The following is a 20,754-nucleotide window of genomic DNA, read 5'->3' as shown; positions in this document are numbered from 1 at the left end:
AAAATATTTTGTTACCATTGCACTTACTTAAAAATTGGGATTTGCAAACTTTGTGTTACACCGGCAACAACAAAATCGGTTGTACGATAGGTATTTTTCTTTATTACTTAATTTTAGGTTTTTTATAGTAGGTACTCAATGAGTTCAGCTACTTTTTGTTCTCAGAGCATGTCAAAATCTGCCGTAAAAATATAGAATTGCACTCTAATCTGTATTATACGAATACGAATCCTACATAACAGGTTTACAAAAAATCTAAAGTGGTGTCATAAGAAGAACAAATGTTTTCTTATTATAGACCAGAATGTTGCCAACAATTAACTCTTAATTACCAAGAACAGCGTCGAGATTCTGCAAAAACATGATTAATGTCACGCTGCCATTTACATTCAAGTGGCATATAACAATTAAAACGAGAATGTCAATTTAAATCCAACTCTACAGGGTGAAATTTTGTTCACCGGCCATATGATACTCTTCGTAGGTAGTAAATGTATAGTCATGCTGAACAACTTTTATTAAGGAAAAAATACCGAAATGCGAAAAAAAATTGTCTTTCCCACGAAAATCAATCAATCAATCCATTTTTTTCGTGATTTCGGTATAGGTTCCTAAATAAAACTTTTTCAGTATGACCTATAAATCCACTACGCAGATTATGGCTGGTGAATAAAACTTCAACCTGTATAATTGCAGCCTTTTAGCGATCCTATAATAAATCTGTCAAGATTAAAGTTTTTTAATTATACCTTATTACCAAGGCCGGCATAAAGTTTAAAGTATAAAATGCGATAAATGGTTTAAATGTGCATGATTATGACGCTAAATACCTTTTTTTCGGCATTTAAACGACGTGTCGCGGAAAATAAAATTACAGTAGATTCACTTTTAATAAAATGTACTGTTAAATTAAACCTCACCCCTCTTCAAAAATTAGACTATATTTATTTATATACTAAAACCTTAATAAATTCATTCATTATTTGTTTAATGCCTTAACTGTTCTTCATTTTTACACAGGCCGCGTTTCTTCCTGTCGATTTAACCTACAGTAGGTTGATGTATCTTGATGCCCTGTGATTCGCCATTAAAAGTAGTGGTTAAAAATGAAGCCGCCTAATTGGCTGCAGCGCTAAATGAGTGCGACGCCCGAGTCATGCGCATGTCACACTACACAATTAAATGTGGAAAGTGCACATGTTTTCCATCGTATTTCCTCGGAAACGTTCGTATTTATCATGCTAGTTCAGTCAATATCAATACTGTTTGTACCGAGACAGACTGAAATAGCAAGACACGTTCGTAAGTTTCCGTGAAAACACGATGGAAAATAATTATGCACTACATCTGCAAAATAATAGCTACAGGTTCATATGAGGTGCTGTTCAGACTGTACACCAGCGTTACTGCTGCAGCAATTATCGGCGCGATTCGGAAAATGAATTAGAGTCGGACCAAGAAAAGTCTACAGCGGATTTGATAGCTCACGCAGTGCAAGTGTCATTTATGCGTCATAATTTCATAGAAGTTTGACGTTTAAAATAACACGTGCCCTGCGTGGGCTATCAAATCCGCTGCAGACTTTTCATGGACTGACTTTAAATATTCTCTAGATATGAAATAGTAAAGATATGTGACGTTCCACGGCAAAAGGTACCTTATGGCGCCGCAATAATATTATCCATATCTAATGAATGTCTAATTTATTTCCCGAATCGCGCCGTATGTCGCGCTAAAATACTCCTTGACTGCCCGATTCGAACTTTAAGTTATGACAAATATTACGCCTAGACACAATATGGATTAGATATGTCGGTGTCAAAAGGGACTTTTTGTTTAAGGAAACGTTTCCGTGTCAAAAGTGACGTCACTTTTGACACTGACATATATTATCTAATCCATATCTTACCTAATAATAAATAAATAATAATAAATAAATAATAATGAGTCACGTAGTCGACTGTATAGCTGCAGGAAACGTCAAAGATGTAATTAAATATATCGAGAAATATCCAATTTGACATTCGCGGCAGTATTGCAGTCGGGACCATTACTGCTGCAGTATTGTAGCACGACATTACTGCCGAACCTTTTTTTTAATGCGGCATGAATCGGAACTTTATTTTTCGAGCAAAGAAATCTAATTTTAAAGTAGACTTACGGTGATTATTGTGATCAATGTTGGATCAAACTATAATAATGATGCCTATATTAATTCTGCAGGCGTTTACAAGCTAACCTGTACCTATATGAATCATTGTCCATTTTAAGTAACAGCCTATAGCTCTCAGACATAATAATGACCGTTCATGAAACATTGTTGGCTCCAAACATTTAGCCGTATTCCAATTTTAAAATTCGGTATTTTTAGGGTTCCGTACCCAAAGGGTAAAACGGGACCCTATTACTAAGACTTCGCTGTCCGTCCGTCCGTCCGTCCGTCCGTCCGTCCGTCTGTCACCAGGCTGTATCTCACGAACCGTGATAGCTAGACAGTTGAAATTTTCACAGATGATGTATTTCTGTTGCCGCTATAACAACAAATACTAAAAACAGAATAAAATAAAGATTTAAATGGGGCTCCCATACAGCAAACGTGATTTTTGACCAAAGTTAAGCAACGTCGGGAGTGGTCAGTACTTGGATGGGGTGACCGTTTGTTTTTGCTTTTTTTTTTGTTTTTTGTTTTTTTGCATTATGGTACGGAACCCTTCGTGCGCGAGTCCGACTCGCACTTGCCCGGTTTTTTAGTCTTATTTAATACTAATGTGATATTTCGCGCCGTGCGGCTCTCTCGTTAGGTTCGCCTAAACCAGTGTTTTTCAAACTTTTTCATGACGCGACCCCCTTACTACATCATACGAACAAAATGTTTCTCTTATATATTATTTTAAGGCTGGGGCCCAGGGGGTCGCGACCCACAGTTTGAAAAATAGTGGTCTAAACTAACTTTGCACCTATTTGAATGGAACAATGTGATCCTGTCATTATAAACGTTATCTTTATCTTATAAACGTTAATAGTGATCAGATGACATTGCAGATACTATGCAGAATTATCTTAGTCCGACTTTACAAACATTAATACATGTGGCCAGATATTATCAGTAAGAATGACATTACTTTCAAGTATAGTATTTGAGAACGTAGTGATTAGAATGAAATGTAATTAATACATTTCAATTTCCACGATTCCGTGAGACACAGACTTATATTAAAAAGAGTTACTCACGTATTTTATAAACGAGGGTACTATGAAGTGAAATATGTCGAGCATTTTTCGACTTACGTGAGTGACCTGTTTTATAATATCTTTAGTATGGGACGAAATAAGTAAAATATTTTTAATATCATTCAATACTGATAGTGTCTAGTCTGATGATAATAAAGAAGAGACGAGATGCGCTGACAATATCAAATCAACATAAGATTTTAAAATGCCGAATGCCGCTTCTTAGCTCGTAAAGTGTTTGGAATAGCCGTAATATAATAATATGGCAGATCCACTTACGCTAACCACGGCACTTAGTTACCGCGGGCAAAAAGCTCTAGACCACGAGCCGGGGAATCAAACTGACAGTTTTTACAGCACAAAATTTGAACCTGGATGTAAAGTAAAATGAATTAATTGGTTTGAGAAGCAATGAATGAAAAAATATGCAATTTCATTTGGATTATGAATGATTCTATTAAGATTAAAACGGAGTGCACATTGTAATGCACGTTACGGGAATAGTAAAATGAATTTGATTTAACGAAACTTATGTTACCTCTAAGTAATTATGAATGGTATATGCCTTGGTCACTTGTAAGTGATTAAATAGATCGATTCGGATTAGTCTAAAATTAATAAAATCATACATTAAAACCATTTTTAATAATATAGGTTTTGACCCACGTATTTTCAATGAATAGTCGTTTTGTTTCAAATGTCAAAGAATTTAGAGTGCTGGGGTTTTCAAGTCCTACCATCGCATGCGCTAGAGCCTCATTCAACGGTTACCAGCAATCCTTTCAATACCTAAGGTCCACATAGTAGCTTACACGAGCAACGTGCATTTTTCCAGGTGTATTCCAGAAAAGTGTTGAGTACGCGACATTTTTTAAAACTTCTGATAAAGCTAAGAAGCTTATATTTGGAATGATAACGTTTGATAACTTAGCTTTAAACAGTGTATAATACAGATTTCTGCAGGCTATTAAAGAAGCTGCCATACGCGTGACGTCCGACAAAGTAGACCTTTTTTTGGAGTGTCCGCAGGGTGAAATTTGGAGCTAGCTCTTGTAGTATGGCATGTAACGAGCCGCGGAGCGTAATTATGACGCGTCAGAGTGCCACTGCGCACCTAATCATGCCCGCTGGAACAGACCATTCGTTGCGTATTTGACGTAACATGAAGCTTCCATTTTTTGGTGCGTAAACTGGTACTGGTAGCTAAATATCTCTGATCAATTCGAAACCGCGTGATGTGGCATTTGGAAATCCCATTTTTCTGTCTGTAGACGGACTGCCACAACGCATTTTTTATAAAAGACCACATGTACACATTTTCATACATTGAACATTTGACTTTAAATATTACAATTCTACGAAAACTCGGCGTCTGTGGATAGCGGTTTTGTCAAAGTAGAAATCAGCGGCTACGGACGACTGGACGTAGTCAGCATTTACGCCTCTGGACAGTAGGGTGGAGCGAAATCCAAAATTCTTAAATATAGCAATGGAACCCCACTAAAAGGATGTCAATTTTTTTATTATTTAAAAGGAAAAAATAATAAAAAAAATCTTGGTATATACTTTTAGCCCTCTACTATTCGATTATACATATATAGCATTATATGTATATTTTTAATAAATTTAATTTATGCTTATTTTTTTCATAACAAGTTTTATTCATTAAATGACATCTTTTTGTTACAGATATACTCGATTCCTATACTTATTTTTGTTTATATTATAACGTATATTTTTATGACACGGCAAGACCACGTAAATAGGGGTTTTATGGAAAAGGCCATTTAGCCCGGATATTGTACACAAATTGGAGTTTACAACTTATAACAGAACCGTGAAAATTATTTTGAACGTGATAAGATAATAAAAAGATTACTAGTATAAGTAAATATAAGCCTAACATACGTGTGAACATGACCCAAAAAGGGTGTAACCGACGCCGAAGGGCGAAATTTAACGCTTGTTTAAACATATAAATAACCCTTTTTTTGCACTAAAGTGATACTTTTCGTAATCAATAACATCGTTACTTTGACACAAGAATGTCAAAAAAAAATAACTCATATTTTTTTTTACACTGTAGCATTTTCCTTGTTTTGCATGAAATTGATGTTTAATATGAAATTTTTAAATTATATTATTTCATATATATTGAAAAAGGCACAAAAAAATTGGTAATAACTTATTATACGCTTATTAAGTATTATATAATTTCAATAAAACGTATACATATTAGTGAAATTTGTATATTTAAATAATTGTTGAAATATACCTTTATTAATTTCTTTAACGGCCGAGTAGAGGGCTAAAAGTAGTGTTGATTTTGAAAATTGATATAATCACTATAATCTACATGACAAACTGCAACTTTTTGTACCGGTTCCACATTGATAATCAAATTTTTATTTTTTTCCATACAACGACGCTCCACCCTACTCTGGACTAGTCTGTCAAAAAAAACATCCAGGCACGTTTATGTAAAAATATGATCGAGTAGACATGGAGCCACGTAAATAAGAGTAATTTTTAGTCATAATTTCATAGTACTTTAGATTTAACTTAAATCTTATTATGCTTGCAATCATGTGTAAAACCGCCAGAAGATTTAGGAGAAAGAAGATAATAAAAGTGCTGCCCTCTCTGGGCGCAGCGTAATTGTGAGGTGTCAGAACGCGACGTAATTACCAACGTCAAAACGTCGCGCGTAATTGCTGGACGGAAGTGACGTAGCCACGTCGACGTTTTTGCATTCTAACCTCAAAGGGTGACTTAATTTTTTGTGGTCAGTGTTACAGGGCAAATTAAGTGCAAAAATGTTGCAACTTTTGAAGATAACTAGCATCCAAATTTGCCACTTGGCAATTTTTTTTCATATATTTTCAATATTTTGGCACCGAAAAACTTGATTTTTGCTTTTACCACATAGGTTAATTTCGTCTATCATATGCCGGATGCTCGCTCGCACATTTATGTTTAGTACGATATAGACATTTGCCTCATCAGAACGCACCTTATCAACCCAGGATCAACGCAACAAAGTTGCATTTGCCGTCACGCATGGCATCCCTGTCAAAGCGTCGTCCGGAAATTCCAAGCGTTGACGAACATTCACATTTCACCAGCTGCATCATTATCTTGGCAGCGCTCTGATGACATTCGGGCAGTGATAAGTGACATGACAGTTTATCAAAAGCGTGACATGCGTGACTTTTAACACGTAATGACATACGACATACGTCGCTTGACATTACTGTGACAAGAATGAATTCTCTCGGCTGTTGTCTATAAATTGTAACAATATGTATGGAGTTGCATTATTTATTAATGAGTGATGGTACGCTGGTGTGAGTTGTGCCAATTTTGGCGCGTACAGTGTTATTTTAATTGGTTAGTAAATCATTTGTTTTCTAATTACAAATATTAATATGAATGAACATAAGTGCGAATGCCACGAAATTCAAAGAATTATTTATATTTAACCATCCATACGATGTATTATTAAATATTATTTAGATATTCTAGTAGTTGACAGGTTATTTGTAATGTAATGTATTGTTTACCCAAGTGCTAGCTGTCGTATTAAAATACATACAATTTTCATGCACAGTATGACATCACTAGTGGTATTTTAATAATTTAAAGTCATAATTTTGTGTTTCAATTTAAGAGTTTCGTTTGAAATACAGATTATTAATTTAAAATTAAAAAGTAGGGTAAAGGCGTTTTGTCGTTTCTGCACTCTGAATGAATCTGTGAAGTACAAATTCAGCTCGCAAAATTCACAGAATCTCTCCTACTTTCATAGGAATAGAACTCAGGTAAAAATTATTTGCTCCGATTTTTTTATTAATCGTGTTTAATTCGTTTGGCTTTACGCTTCTTCAATTTTCTACGTATTATTTGTGCCAAATGAAAATCTGGCATTTCACTCAGACATATATATAACAACATTACCTTAGTCAAAAAACAAATAATATAATTACTTAACGCTCGTCAGTCGATCAATCTCTTTCGCGTCATTAGGTACCGTCTCAAGCTGTGCGTTCCCTTCGCCTCAAGAGGCTGTGGAATTAACTTTCTGTCGAAGTTTACTCGAGAGAATACAGTGTGGGGTTTGTCATATTACAAATATCGATAAACGTATTTATGGGGAAAATATAATGATCTTGTTCAGTCAGCATCAATAGTAGCGAATGAAACAGCGCGTCAAAAGTATCTGCCACCCTGTAATACTTTTCCGAATAGTTCTGTACAGTTCACGTTCAAAAGTACTATTCTTAACAGTCTAATTGTTCTACATATTTTATAGAGACATCTTTTTCGTTAAGCTGAATGCATAGTCTGATACGGTGTACGTTACATATCAAGCACCATTTTGGACGATAGAATGTAACTTTACAAGATATTTTTACTTTTTATCCAATATTTATTAATAAACGCAGCATCATATATGAACCCTATTGCTTAGGTAATAAAGCTGCTAATTGGTAACCAGAACTACCAAAAGCTAGTTAGTATCCGCATTGTTACGGACGACTTTAAAACTACATAGACTTCATTTAAACACATTTCGCTTCCAAAAACTATTATACTTCTAAAACTTACAGAGTACAAAATGCCCCACTTTCAAACTCCGGAAAAATGCATAAAACAAACACAAAATTTGTTCTACGCAATAAATTATGAGTATTTCAAAAGCACACCAGTTAATTTTGATCTCCCGTTCCTTTAACTCGGCTGCCCTAAGCAGAAAACAAGTAACCCAGTTTTGACAAATTTTTGAGGAGAGCAAAAAAACGTAATTTGTCAGTTTTGTTAGGTATTTGGTCTAAAATGTAACATCTGTTTATACCATTATGTTAAAGGCGATAAAATTAAGCTTATACAGACTTTATTTTTTGTTATTCTTGTATATTAAACTTTGTACAGGCATAAAATGTTTTCTGTGTAGTTTACTGCCCGAAAATCTCAGAACCATTCTACACAAATTCAAGTATCTCGTGTTTAGCTTGGAAATAGCAAGCACTTTAGCATCTTAAATACTAAACATATTTGGCTCTCCGCTCAATAACTTTTCCAATTTTCATGCGATTCTGAAGGAAATGGTACCAAATGAAAGCTAGTAATATAAGCTACCGAAAACTGATTTTTATTTCTTTCAGGTTTATCGACTTCAAAATCCCTGTTAGATAATAAAACGCTTGAAAAAAAAAATATTTTTTTATATATTTTAAAGTTCTTTTCTATTGGAAAATATGCTTTTTTTAAATTAGTGATTGATGTTGCCATCCTCGTACCTTCTGTCACATCGGTTATTGGTACCTATTTCATCGATTTTATTTTCAGAGATTATTTTGTGATACGATGACCCATTCCTTCAACAAACCCTCTGTCTTCGTGGATGGGTGGTACCTACAGGATCCTGCTTCCGAACTATTCTTTTTTAGGGTTCCATACCTCATAAGGAAAAAACGGAACCCTTATAGGATCACTTTGTTGTCCGTCCGTCCTCCGTCCATTTGTCTGTCAAGATCCTTTATCTCGGAAACGCGTGGAGGTATCGAGTTGAAATTGGAACCATATACTCAGGTCTACATTCCCTTAAAGATGTAGAAAAAAATCAAACATCTACATTAACGTAAAAAAAAGATACGGTGGTTTATGCCAAAATACATTCAAATACAAATACAAATACAAATTCTCAAGGGATTCAAAATTTAAAGGGTACCTAAGTAGGTGGGTAGTAGGTAGCTAGGTCAACGAGAAGCCCCGTTGCCCTAGAACTATGAAATTTGGCAAGTAATATTGTATTACATTATAAGTAGGTACAGGGAATAATCTGAAAACTATAAATTTGTAAAAAATAAAAAAAATCTATAACTAAATTTGTAAGGAACGCTCGGTGGGCGAGTCCGAGTTGTATTTTTTTATAGTCCTATTTGACAGACGTGTTTGATAGGAATGAGGCAGGTGCATGGAATGGTGAGAGCTGGTGAGTTCATAAAAATCAATATTTGGGGACAATCTTACACTGGTTGACTTAGCCCCAAATTAAGCAAAGTTTGTACTATGAGTACTAGGCGACGATATATACATACGTGTATAGATAAATACATACTTAGGTACATAGTTACTTTATTTACTATTTAACTTTACTTGTAACAAAGTAAAAATCTAATTAAATCCTTCAAGTCAGTTTTACCTATTTCTTATAAAACCATGTCGATCTGAAATTTTGTTGATATACATACACCTATTGATATGGTAAGTAATTGGTGGATCTCTTTAGTGGCTAGAGTTAAACCAAGAAAAGTCTGCAGAGATTTTGACAGCACAAGGTCAATCTCGAGAAGTCTATTAGTAGAGTTAGACCAAGAAAAGTCTGCATAGATGTTGAGAGCACACCAGTGCAGGTGTTATTTTAAACGTCAAACTTCTATGAAATTATGACATATAAATAACACTAGCACTGGGGTACTCTCAACATCTCTGCAGACTTTTCTTGGTCGAACTCTACTAATAGACTTCTCGAGATTGACCTCAGATGATTCACTTTACCACATAATAAGTGTCTTTATAAAAATTCAAATTTTGGCATTATTCCTGGATTAAATATTTCCCTTTTGGTCATTTGAATACAGTCAGTTGTTGTTTGTTTCTAATTTTTTCCAAAACCTTTGGCACGGATACGGCATAATTATGATTTCCTCTTTCTTTGGCATATTCTAGTGTTCTGTTTTCATTACTGTAGAGTCTACAGTGTAGACAATACAGATAATTTTAATTGTTTTAACAACACTTTTTCTTTAAACTTAAATTTCACAGACTTTTCACCTTTGACAGGAATATTGCTAAGCAAATTTGTTTTCTATGTATGTCTTTAAAGTTTAAACAAGGTACCTTTTGTATAACTATGTAACTAATTTTTAACCTAAATCGCAGATTGTGTTGGGAGATACTTGTTTTACCATTGTAATAAACTAATTCGCAGTTGCGAACATCTACGCTAAACTCAAGTATCTCGGTCATCTATATGAATTACAAGTATCTCTGTTTAGTTACTTGTCTTTAGCGTAGAAATGGGACATATACTTGAATTTAGCGTAGAATACAGGTTCAAAAAAAGATAATCGGATTTTAAAAACATGAATATTTTGAAAACTACACATTGTTTTACAATTATTTTTTTGGTGAAAGATGCGCCTGAAATTGTAGATTCCGAAAATCCAAAAAAACCGTTTTTGAAAATTTTCGAGTTACTTGTTTTCTGCTTAGGGCAGCCGAACTATCTTTAAATGTTGATAATAAAGTAAGGTTAGGTAAGGTGGAGCGGGGGTCAAGATTGACTGGTCAAACCATTACAGTGGTTAGTGCAAAGTTGAAAATGGCCACTTTGTACTTTATATTTTGCTCCTGGACACATAACAGTGGTTATAAATTTAGTGAAGTGCGGAGTGGAAATCTCTTTTAACTTTGCAAATGGAAATTAATTGTAATATGTACTTATAAATGTGAGTGAAATAAAAACATAAGTACTATATAAATTAAGCCTTCTTAAATCGTAATAAATCTTCCAAAAACTGAACTTAGACTACTAAGTGTACATGAGAGTCTATTAGAAGTCCAACGTGGTAGCGGAGAAACAATGGCTCATGTTCGACTTTTCAAAGTCATCGAGGATTTGTTTAGTTTGAAGTAGGTACCTAGGTACCTAGCTAGCTAGCTAACTTGAAATCTAAAATATCTATAGGTAGTATGAAACCATCCTCAATAAATTATTTTTTCTTTAAGTTGTATATATTATTTTTGAGCTGTGTGTGCAGATGTGCAAATAAAGAGTATTCTATCTATCTATCTATATTCATGGATTGTTCCCAGGTTTTATGTTATGATTATTGTATTATTGATGTAGACAAGAGACTATTAAAGATAAACCTTTTGTGTGTGTGTCGTGGTTTAAAATGGTTGGTTCAAGCCAGAGTCCTGCCATATAGCAGAAAAAACTTTCTAAATAGCTTTATACAGTATTTATTCAGGACGCTTACAGTATTGCTTAAAATTAATACAACACTTTTATAAGTTAAAACATACATACAGTTAGTCATACTTACAAACTAAACACACACAAGTTACTAACTAAACATTGCTGCCGCTCTTCTAAATAATTGCTAAAGATATTAGGTACCTACTGAAAAATTTGGCTAAGATCCTTATCAAACGCAGACGAAAGGTTAAACTTTCCGGGCGAGATCAAAACTGCAACTCAACAACAACTTCATACCAAACTTACTCTACTTTCCCCTTAGACATCATTACTTCTCCTTAAAATCGTCCGCTAAAGCATGAAATGTTACGCTTACGCGTAAACAGTGTAGCTTACAACCAATTACTGGGGTGTAAAGACTGTAAAGTGTGAGAGTTGCGGGAACTGGAGCCGATTCAGATATAACAATTTGTGACGGTATTGATCTTATTTTGATATGACCATGAAGATCGCTGATGCTGATTGGTGCATGCGAAATGAAGTGAAACTCGTGCGTGAAATACGCGCCAATCACCAAGACGATCGTCAAGATTATATCAAAATAAGATACTGACTGACTTTTTCTAATTATGTAGGTACATACATACATATAATCACGCCTATTTCCCGGGGGGGTAGGCAGAGACCACGGATTTCCACTTGTTACGACCCTGACATACTTTCGCTTCCTTCACTTTCATAATATTCCTCATACACGCTCGCCGGTTTAGGATACTCTTGACCTTGCTTTTCTTCAGGATTTCCCCGATTTGATCAGAGAAAGTCCGCCGAGGTCTTCCCCTTCCAATTAATTCTAATTCTAATTTTGACAGTTCCGAACAACTGACAGGCCGATACCGTCCGGCGGACTGTTAATCAGTGGGCCCCTTAATCCCTCCCTTCCCTCCCCCCCTACCCTTCCCTTTCAATTTTTCCTAATTATTTATTATAATGTCCTAATTTCTTTTTTTTGCATGCTTAGGGTTGACATTATATTTGCACGATTGCTTGCAAGCAAAATACACAATAAAAGTACTAACACCTTTTGTTACTGTATTTTTGCAAATAAATGATTGATCGATTGATCAAAACCGTAACGACTTGTTAAAATCAGAATCGGGCTCCTGTAGAGTAACTTGAGGGGAATACGATTACGTGCACTAGGGAACTAAATGTCTACCTAAACGTTATCTTGGAATTTGTAAGGAAAATATCGTGACTAGATCAAACAACTATATACTGATACGTATTCTTTTTGTTTGAGTTTTTAATTATTGTTTCTTTTTTAGGGTTCTGTACCTTAAAAGAAAAAATGGAACCCTTATAGGATCACTCGTGCGTTTGTCTTTCTGTCCGACCATCCCCCCCCCCCCCCCCCCCCCTTTTATTCTTTTTATCTCCGACTAAACTAAAACGGGTCCGGGCTCCGGGTCTACAACTTTGACAAAAATACACAAAATAGTTCTTTACCTATAGATGACAGAAAAACCTAATAGAAATGTACAGTCTCGCGTGAGTCGGACTTAATTACTTAGTTTGTGATCCGACCCCTACGGGTTTTTTAAAGACATTTCATTCACATTTCACATAAAAAAATACATTGTTAAAAATTGGGTAATTTTTTCATCATAATATAGGTACCTATATAACTAACTAGTTATTGCAAAATAAATTAAAACCATGATTTTCAAATAAATAATAATTTTATTTTAATACATATGAAAATTAATTGATGAAACTTCGTTTTTTGACCACCTCGTTTATCTGTTTGAATTACCATCCGCCGTAACCACCATAGAGACCGTTTCCGTAACCACCATAACCGCCATAGCCGTAGCCAGTACCGTAACCACCGTAGCCAGCTCCGTAGCCGCCATAGCCAGCTCCGTAGCCACCGTAGCCAGCTCCGTAGCCACCATGATCGTGGTGGTCAGTGTTGTAGTCAACGCGGTGCACGTATGAAGTGGCCGGGGCGTAGCCAGAGTAGCCCAACCCTCCGTAACCGCCGTAGCCGAGTCCAGCGCCGTAGCCAAGTCCAGCGCCGTAGCCAAGTCCAGCGCCGTAGCCAAGTCCAGCGCCGTAGCCAAGTCCAGCGCCGTAGCCAAGTCCGCCATAGCCAACTAGAGCTCCAGCTTGGGCGAAGCCGAAGACGCAGACGGCGATGACGGCGATCTAAAATATATATTTAAATATTAAAGTACTCTATAATAATGTAAATATTAATTCTTTTTAACGATTGTCACGGTATCAATTGATTCCATTTCAAATCGATTTGTACATGTCATGGGTCAAAAAAAAAGAAACGAGAATTGGAGACGATTGCTTGGAAGTTGGTGTAAAATTATCTATTGATACATAGATATTTATGAACTCTTACAAATAAAATTACACATTTATATTACACTAGGTATTCATACATAGTCAGATAAGAATTTGCTTCTCTGTGTCGTTACTCATAATATTATTTATATTAAAATATGTACTTACAAATATTAGTAGGTTATTTTCGATGGAGTATTAGGAAGCTCTAGTTAATTGATATAATTTTCTAATTCTTATTAATATTTATTATAATATAACACTAGATTACATTGTTATGTTAAATACACCAGTAAAATATGTACAAGTATAAACTTGGTACTATATTTATTTTGTAAGAATTACGAATAAATTAGTCTAAATCTAGAATACTTAGCAAGCTTATCGAATAATAGGAATACTTAGTTAAAAATATGTTACCTTAGCGAACATTGTAGTTTCTTCAAATGTGACGATTTGAATGATACCAAACAACATTTTTTCGTCTTTTATATACAAATGGTAGGTTATTACCAAGGTTCGAATGTTAACGGACCATGAAGTGATTCATTTTTTAGGTCTAAGTTATCAGAGTCTGTCGAACATCGCCGCCTTAAATACATTATTTTGTAAATTGAATATTACGAATGTCCTTGGGTTAATTAGATCTTATGCTTAACTAGAGTTAGATCAGGAAAAGTCTGCAACGATTTTGATAACATACGCAGTGCGAAGTGTTATTTAAACGCCATAATTCCATAGAATTTTGACGTTTAAAATAACACTTTCACTGCATGAGCTATCAAAATCGTCCCTGACTTATCTTGGTCTAACTCTAACGATGTAAATGTTACAGTGTGTGTGCTGTACTGCATCTAACATATATTTTTACAGGTAATTCTCTACTGAACGTAAACAGCTGTACGTCTATATACGTATGTCGATAATTCCTGAAAAAGTTTGCCTACAGTATTATTAGCTCATAGTTTCAAATAGCTTCAAAAAATAATAACAGAAACGTCATTATGCCGACAAGGTCTGATGAAAGATACGAGGTTATAACATTATTATAATAATAAATGCATTACTTTTCCTTAAATACATATTACATTAATCATACCTAATTAATTAACTATGTTAATTATTTTTGTGATCCGTAGGTAGGTAGCAGTGTGAACGTGATGCGTATTTTTAATTTATTTGAGTTTTTTTTTCAACCAAATTCGATTAATTTCTGTTCAATAATATAAGCGCATTACAGAATCAGAATTATTGTGTATTGCACTCATGTTACGGCCCGATTCGAACTTTAAGATACGTTAATAGGTCTAGAAACGATATGGATTAGATATGTCTGTGTCAAATGTGACGTTTCTTCAAACAAAAACGTCACTTTCGGGCAGTTCGTATACAGTTCTTAAAAACTACTGAATACAGTTCCACATGAACCCTGTCATCCACTGACTTACGAAACGAAAAAGTATGGTATGCACGTAACTCAGCGAAAAATTACATACAATTTTTTCGGGTGAAGTTATGATTTCGTATTTATCCGGCCCAGAATGAGGAGTTCTTCAAATAATATCAAAATTTTATGAAAAAAAAAACTATAAAAGAATAAAAATAATAAACGTATAAGAAACAGTTTTTTGCTATACTTAATCGATTGTCACAGTTGATTTACTTCCATGTTACAATTGGTTATCGACCTCGCAGCCGCCGAGCGAGTCAAAGTCAATGTTACTACTTTAGAGAAAAAATATTACGTGTTCACAACAATGACGACCTAATAAAGATCAACCTTGGTAAAAAATGTAGCTAAATAACCTCTACTTTATAGTAGCATAAATTTCATACGATAGCGTGCCGTGACGTACGCGTTTGCGTTGTCATTTTGTATGGGTTTTTGAGTTTCTACAACGTCCCGCTTGGCTCGCTATTCAAAATCCCATACAAAATGTGACTTAACGCATACGCGTACGTCCGTCACGCTATCGAATGTTTACACTAGGTTTGACGTTTGCGGTGTGAGGACAAGTGAAACTTACTTGCCGATTTCGATAAAATTAATATGACGTATGACAGTGCTGTTAAATATGTAATTTCTAAATAGGTATTAAAATCGTATTAAAGAATGACATGAATTGAAGTGGTAAAGGCGGGTTGCTCTTGAAAATGATCTAAGGTTTGCAAGCTATTATTTACTTTGTTAAGAAGTTGGATTAATCCAGTCTACATAAAATAACAGAAATATTTTGGACTACAAAGTAATTTATTTAATGCGTAAACTGTACACACATGCAAGAGGGGCTTTAGTTAAGTTTTTTTCCGATACTTAGCTTTTTTCACTACCATGTTCCCTTAAGAGGCTTCTTAAAAGTATTCGACCATTTACGGTGTCTATATCTGTCTCGAAACACTCCAGACCCCCAAACATAACATTAGTTTAAAAAAAAGCATGCATAAATCACAATGTAACGTAGAAGCATCCCGAAAACGTATCAATGTGCCATCCAGTGCACTCCGCGTCTCTTAGGTCGTAACGTTACAATTTTACGACCGGTTTTATTACTGGACGCTTTCGTGCGCGATTACCCTCCGGAGTGAGTTTCGCTGTTAGATGCCCTGTAACATGTTAGTTTACCCTACCAACCCTGCTACTACTTCGCTAGACACACGCTTCATTACCGTTCCAAAACTAAGAAGGAAGTTCAAGATGGTTGCAGAAACGGTAATGGATTCTAAGCGGGTTGCGACGTCAAGGCATTACGTACAACGTCAGCAATTACAATTTTAACGCGTGTTTTATTATCACAGGCGTCTAATGTACTACTACGTACATTAATTTATCACCCTCTGTTTACGAATGCCTTGACAATTTCAATGATGTACTGCGAAACAGCGTCCATTTTAATCAGACCCGTCTGCCGTTTGCCGTCTTTTACGTTATTGGCGGTTTAAAGGGTACGCGTTCGGTTTGCGGGGTCTAGGTTGGTTGGATGGCGTGTACAATCGTTTGGACAGACAAGCGATGGACATATCAAAGGCTGGGCAACTGGAAATGCAGTAGTTTCGATTGAATCGGGAGACGTCTGCGGCGGGCGGGGTTGATTGCAACGTGTCTACAGATCTGATGCCACCGTTTGTCTGCGGGTGAACGGAGATGAAATTGAGTTGAGGGCTTTAAACCCGGATTCCATACGCGGATTTCTGTTTTGCTCATTAGATACTGTGTTTGAGTGACGGTAAATCAGATAGCTAACTAGTCTTAGCTCTCGATAGAATTAATATGTTTCAGTCGATATAGTAAAAAAATTGACAGCGGCGGCAACAATGCAACTGCTGTTGACATCCGAAAGTTATTACGAAACAAGTCTAAAACAACGGAAGCGGCCATTTATAAAAAGTCATTCTCGCATATACGGGTCATTTTAATTAAACTTATACACTTAAACATTTTACATACCTTCCATTCAGTTGTCGTCATACAAAGCTATGAACAATGGTATTGGAATATAAATATTAATCCTGTGACTCTTTTTTATTATATTACATAAAATATCCAAATAAAAAAAAATAGTTGTAGTGTAGGTACAGCTTGAAATAAAATTACCCCCAAACGTTATTTAATTACGACAACGCACTTGCACTTATTAAGAAATATTCGCTAACCTTTAGTTACCTACGCCTTTTAACAACACGATATATCATGACATGCTAAGCGGTAGTTTATCATGAATTCTGTGACATGAATGACTCAAACATAACCGTAACGAGTCTGAAAGAGCATCAAACCAAAAAAACACGTTTCGTGACTTTGTGGTCGTTAAAAGAATTACAACCTCTACTAGTCACGAGTGACCCTGCCTACGAAGCCAATTCGTATAACGTACAATAACACACAAGAATGACCTATTGGTTTAGTCTTCAGTCACTTATGCATTTAATAAAATTTTCACAGCTATTCTCGCCACAGACATTTCAAATGACACAATCCATGAAATTTCCTAAGTCGACATCGCCGGCACCCCATATTTAAGTAAATATACCGCGTCACCATCCCTTATTACCATGTCACAGTGGACGGTAATGACACCCCGTGGGAACGATGTTGACAGTCACCGTAATGAATATATGTCGGTCACGCGATGGCGAATGATTGATTCATATAATCATACTTTGTGATAGATTACTCAATTTGAGTCTAATAATGGAAAGTTGGTAAATAGGCTTGAGTTTATCTGTCATTAATATCGATGTATGTCTTTAAACGTTGTATTTCCACAGAATAACTATACGAAAACTGTAGAAGCGAAACTGGTTTCGATCATTAATAAATCTCCACTTAATAATTAATAATGTATTACCACATTGATTATTTCTGTCGATTTTCCCAGAGTGAATGGTGGCGATAAGCCTAATTTTCTGATTTAACCCTTTTCTATTAATCTGTGTGATATATGCACACAAACCTTTTAAACTATTGTCCACAGGAAAACCCTACTAGGGTAACTAGGATCAGCAAAGGCAATTGCAACTAGGTATGGGACAAATGTAAGAAGTCAGTATAGGGCTCGCCACTTGTATTCATGGCACACTTTCGCCGGTCAAAAGAGAAGTTCACAGAATCATGTCATGATATAATTTTTTCTAGTTCTAGACTCACTTGTATTTTTGAGTAGTTGCATATGCCCCATAGTTGCAATTGTCCGGGCTGACCTAATCAGATAATAACTGGCACAGCTCACACAAAAATAAATATTCCGCTGTCCAATAACTCGCCAACAAGCTCAACAGCCTCAACACCAAAATAAATTCCACCAAACATCGGTAAGTATTTGATATAATTTATAGCAGTGGCAGCAAATTGAGCCCAGACATGCAAGCCGCGCATTGTAAACTTTGCATAAATTGATTTATATCTTCCTCCATTGCTATGGCTTTTTGATTTATTGTTCGGAAACACGCTCGAGGGATGACGGTCTTACATGGCTTTTTGACGGGTGATGGAATGGTAATGACAACTCTACATTGCCGTCAATTGGGGTAACTAGGGACAGATGGCTTAACTTTAAACATATTTTTCGACTATGAACTAATCTAGCTAGTTGGAAAATTGACCTATTTAAAGACTGGTTGATCCCGATTTAGTTAATTTGTTTACTATCTATATTCACTGTTAAATGTATGAGAAATTCTTTAAAAAAATATGTCTTTTCTCAATTAAAATTATATCAAAACCTATAATTTATTTTAATCGGTTCAGCGATAAAAGCGTGAAGTAGTAACACATACTTATACAGAATTTCTGCTGCATTTATAATACTGTTTAGTAAGTACCTGTTTAATCGTTTATTATTCATTATTTTATTCGACAGATAGCAAATTTCTCAAATTTATAGAAAATTACTGCTTCATTATTAGGTTTACTTACAGCGCATTAACCTTTAGTAAATACTTCATTGTTTAACTCGTTCCTTCCGTGTCGTGCGTGTTTCCTTCCAACGACTTACTTAGTCACGTGTTAAATAAACTTACGCTATAAAATAAATACGTTAACGCTAAATTACCGCTTTCCAGCGTGAACTATAACACTTCACATTAGACTTGAGTGCTAAAGAAAAGTATTAGACTTCAGCTTTTTTGTTTCCGAAAAGCATTGGTGACGACAAAATAATTCAAACCCAACGACGTTAATCAAATGTTTGATTGAAGGTATGAATTCAAACAAAAATATAAAACATAACACGCAAACAAAACCTTTCAATATGCCGATGTACTACAAATCGAATTTTCAAAACTAGAACGTCTTAAGAAAAATAAGTCCTCATTCGAATTTACATCTTAATGTAAAGGGACAGTGTTCAAATTGGGGTTTGTTAACTTTGTTTAGTTGCACGTCACTATAAACAAGTGAACTACGCGTCGTTGAGCACGCATTCAAATGAAGGCATTCAGTTAAAATATTTATCGACATGAGAAGCTTATTGAATATTTTTACCACTATTTATGCCCAATTAGCAGCCGGAGCGTGAATTGAATTGTTTGTGCCCGAAAATATGAAATCACACAATATTTACGGTAATGTTCGACCATTTAAAGCGGTCTGGTGCGCCGCAGGGGACCGGTACCCGAGCGCCGAAGGGTTAAATATACCAACTTACTCATATCACCAACAAAATGTGGAACTAATACAACTACGACCACGCGTGGTATTTGACGCGAGCATTTTCTAAGCTGAATAATTAAGTTTGTTTTTTAGTTTATATGACGTTTTGATTTGAATTTACGAACCAACTGACAAGGTGGGCCTGAGATTATAAAAATATTTTAGCGTTAATACGATCGTTTGCTCACAAATCTGAATTTATCTAAGCCCACCGGTTAAGTCGTTTCGTATTTAATGGCTTTTCAAGATGGCGGGCGATGATATCACATATGTATATGTATGTTCATATTGTTCATAAGGCAAAATATGCTTCATTCGTGTTACTTGTTCGAGCCGTCTTACTAAGATTTCTTAACACGTTTCCTGCAAAACTGTAAAAATGGATAGATAGAGTCCACATTCCGTTTCAGTCCACAAAATTAACACCACGACAATGTGATATTCATATTAATTCGTTGTTTTTTGTCACTTGGTTATGATTTGAACAGAATAAAGTATGTTGCTCAGATTAATAATTAAATTTATTTCATTGGCGGCGAGTAAAATTACTAGTACGACATATTGACCCCTTGTTATTATTGGTAACCTTTTCACGACCACCATAATTCCTGATAACGTATGAATTTGAAATATATGGCTGATGAAAATTAAGTAAAACCTCTATCTCTGCAGCAGCCATAACTCGTTTTAGATCTATTCCGCCCGCTTGTTCAACGATTACTTCCAACCGACTAATCTTTCCTACATTATAGCCCTAATTAATTATGATTCATTTCGGTTCAAGTTAGCAATTACCGTGGCGTGGTCACTGATCAAAGCTTTGTGCGCGTTTCAACAGTTCACGTCGGTTGGGTAATTAATATGAGTTTATGAGCTTGGGAGTATAGATTAGTACAAATGGTTACGCGTGAATTAGAATGGAGTAGACAGATAGAACAAGAACTTGCAGAATTTATTGAAATACGTCGTTAAAATGATTAGGGCACCATATTATAAACGCTTGTAAAAATGTATGAGAATAAGTCGAAAT

The 20,754-nt window shown here is 35.3% G+C and overlaps 1 protein-coding gene across 1 annotated transcript; it reads right to left on the bottom strand.

The window, feature by feature from the left end:
• Nucleotides 1-12,985: 12,985 nt before the first annotated feature.
• LOC134792544 (keratin-associated protein 19-2-like) lies at nucleotides 12,986-14,015 on the bottom strand. Its single transcript, XM_063763810.1, has 2 exons — nucleotides 13,997-14,015; nucleotides 12,986-13,429 (listed from the first exon to the last, which is right to left on the bottom strand). The coding sequence occupies exons 1-2, from the start codon at nucleotides 14,006-14,008 to the stop codon at nucleotides 13,031-13,033; spliced, it is 411 nt and encodes a 136-aa protein (XP_063619880.1). The 5' UTR covers nucleotides 14,009-14,015; the 3' UTR covers nucleotides 12,986-13,030.
• Nucleotides 14,016-20,754: the final 6,739 nt, after the last annotated feature.

This window comes from Cydia splendana, chromosome 7 (assembly GCF_910591565.1).
Source record: "Cydia splendana chromosome 7, ilCydSple1.2, whole genome shotgun sequence".
Taxonomy (NCBI): Eukaryota; Metazoa; Arthropoda; class Insecta; order Lepidoptera; family Tortricidae; genus Cydia; species Cydia splendana.
Note: the sequence above shows the minus strand (reverse complement) of the source record. Positions and strands in the feature narration are given on the sequence as shown.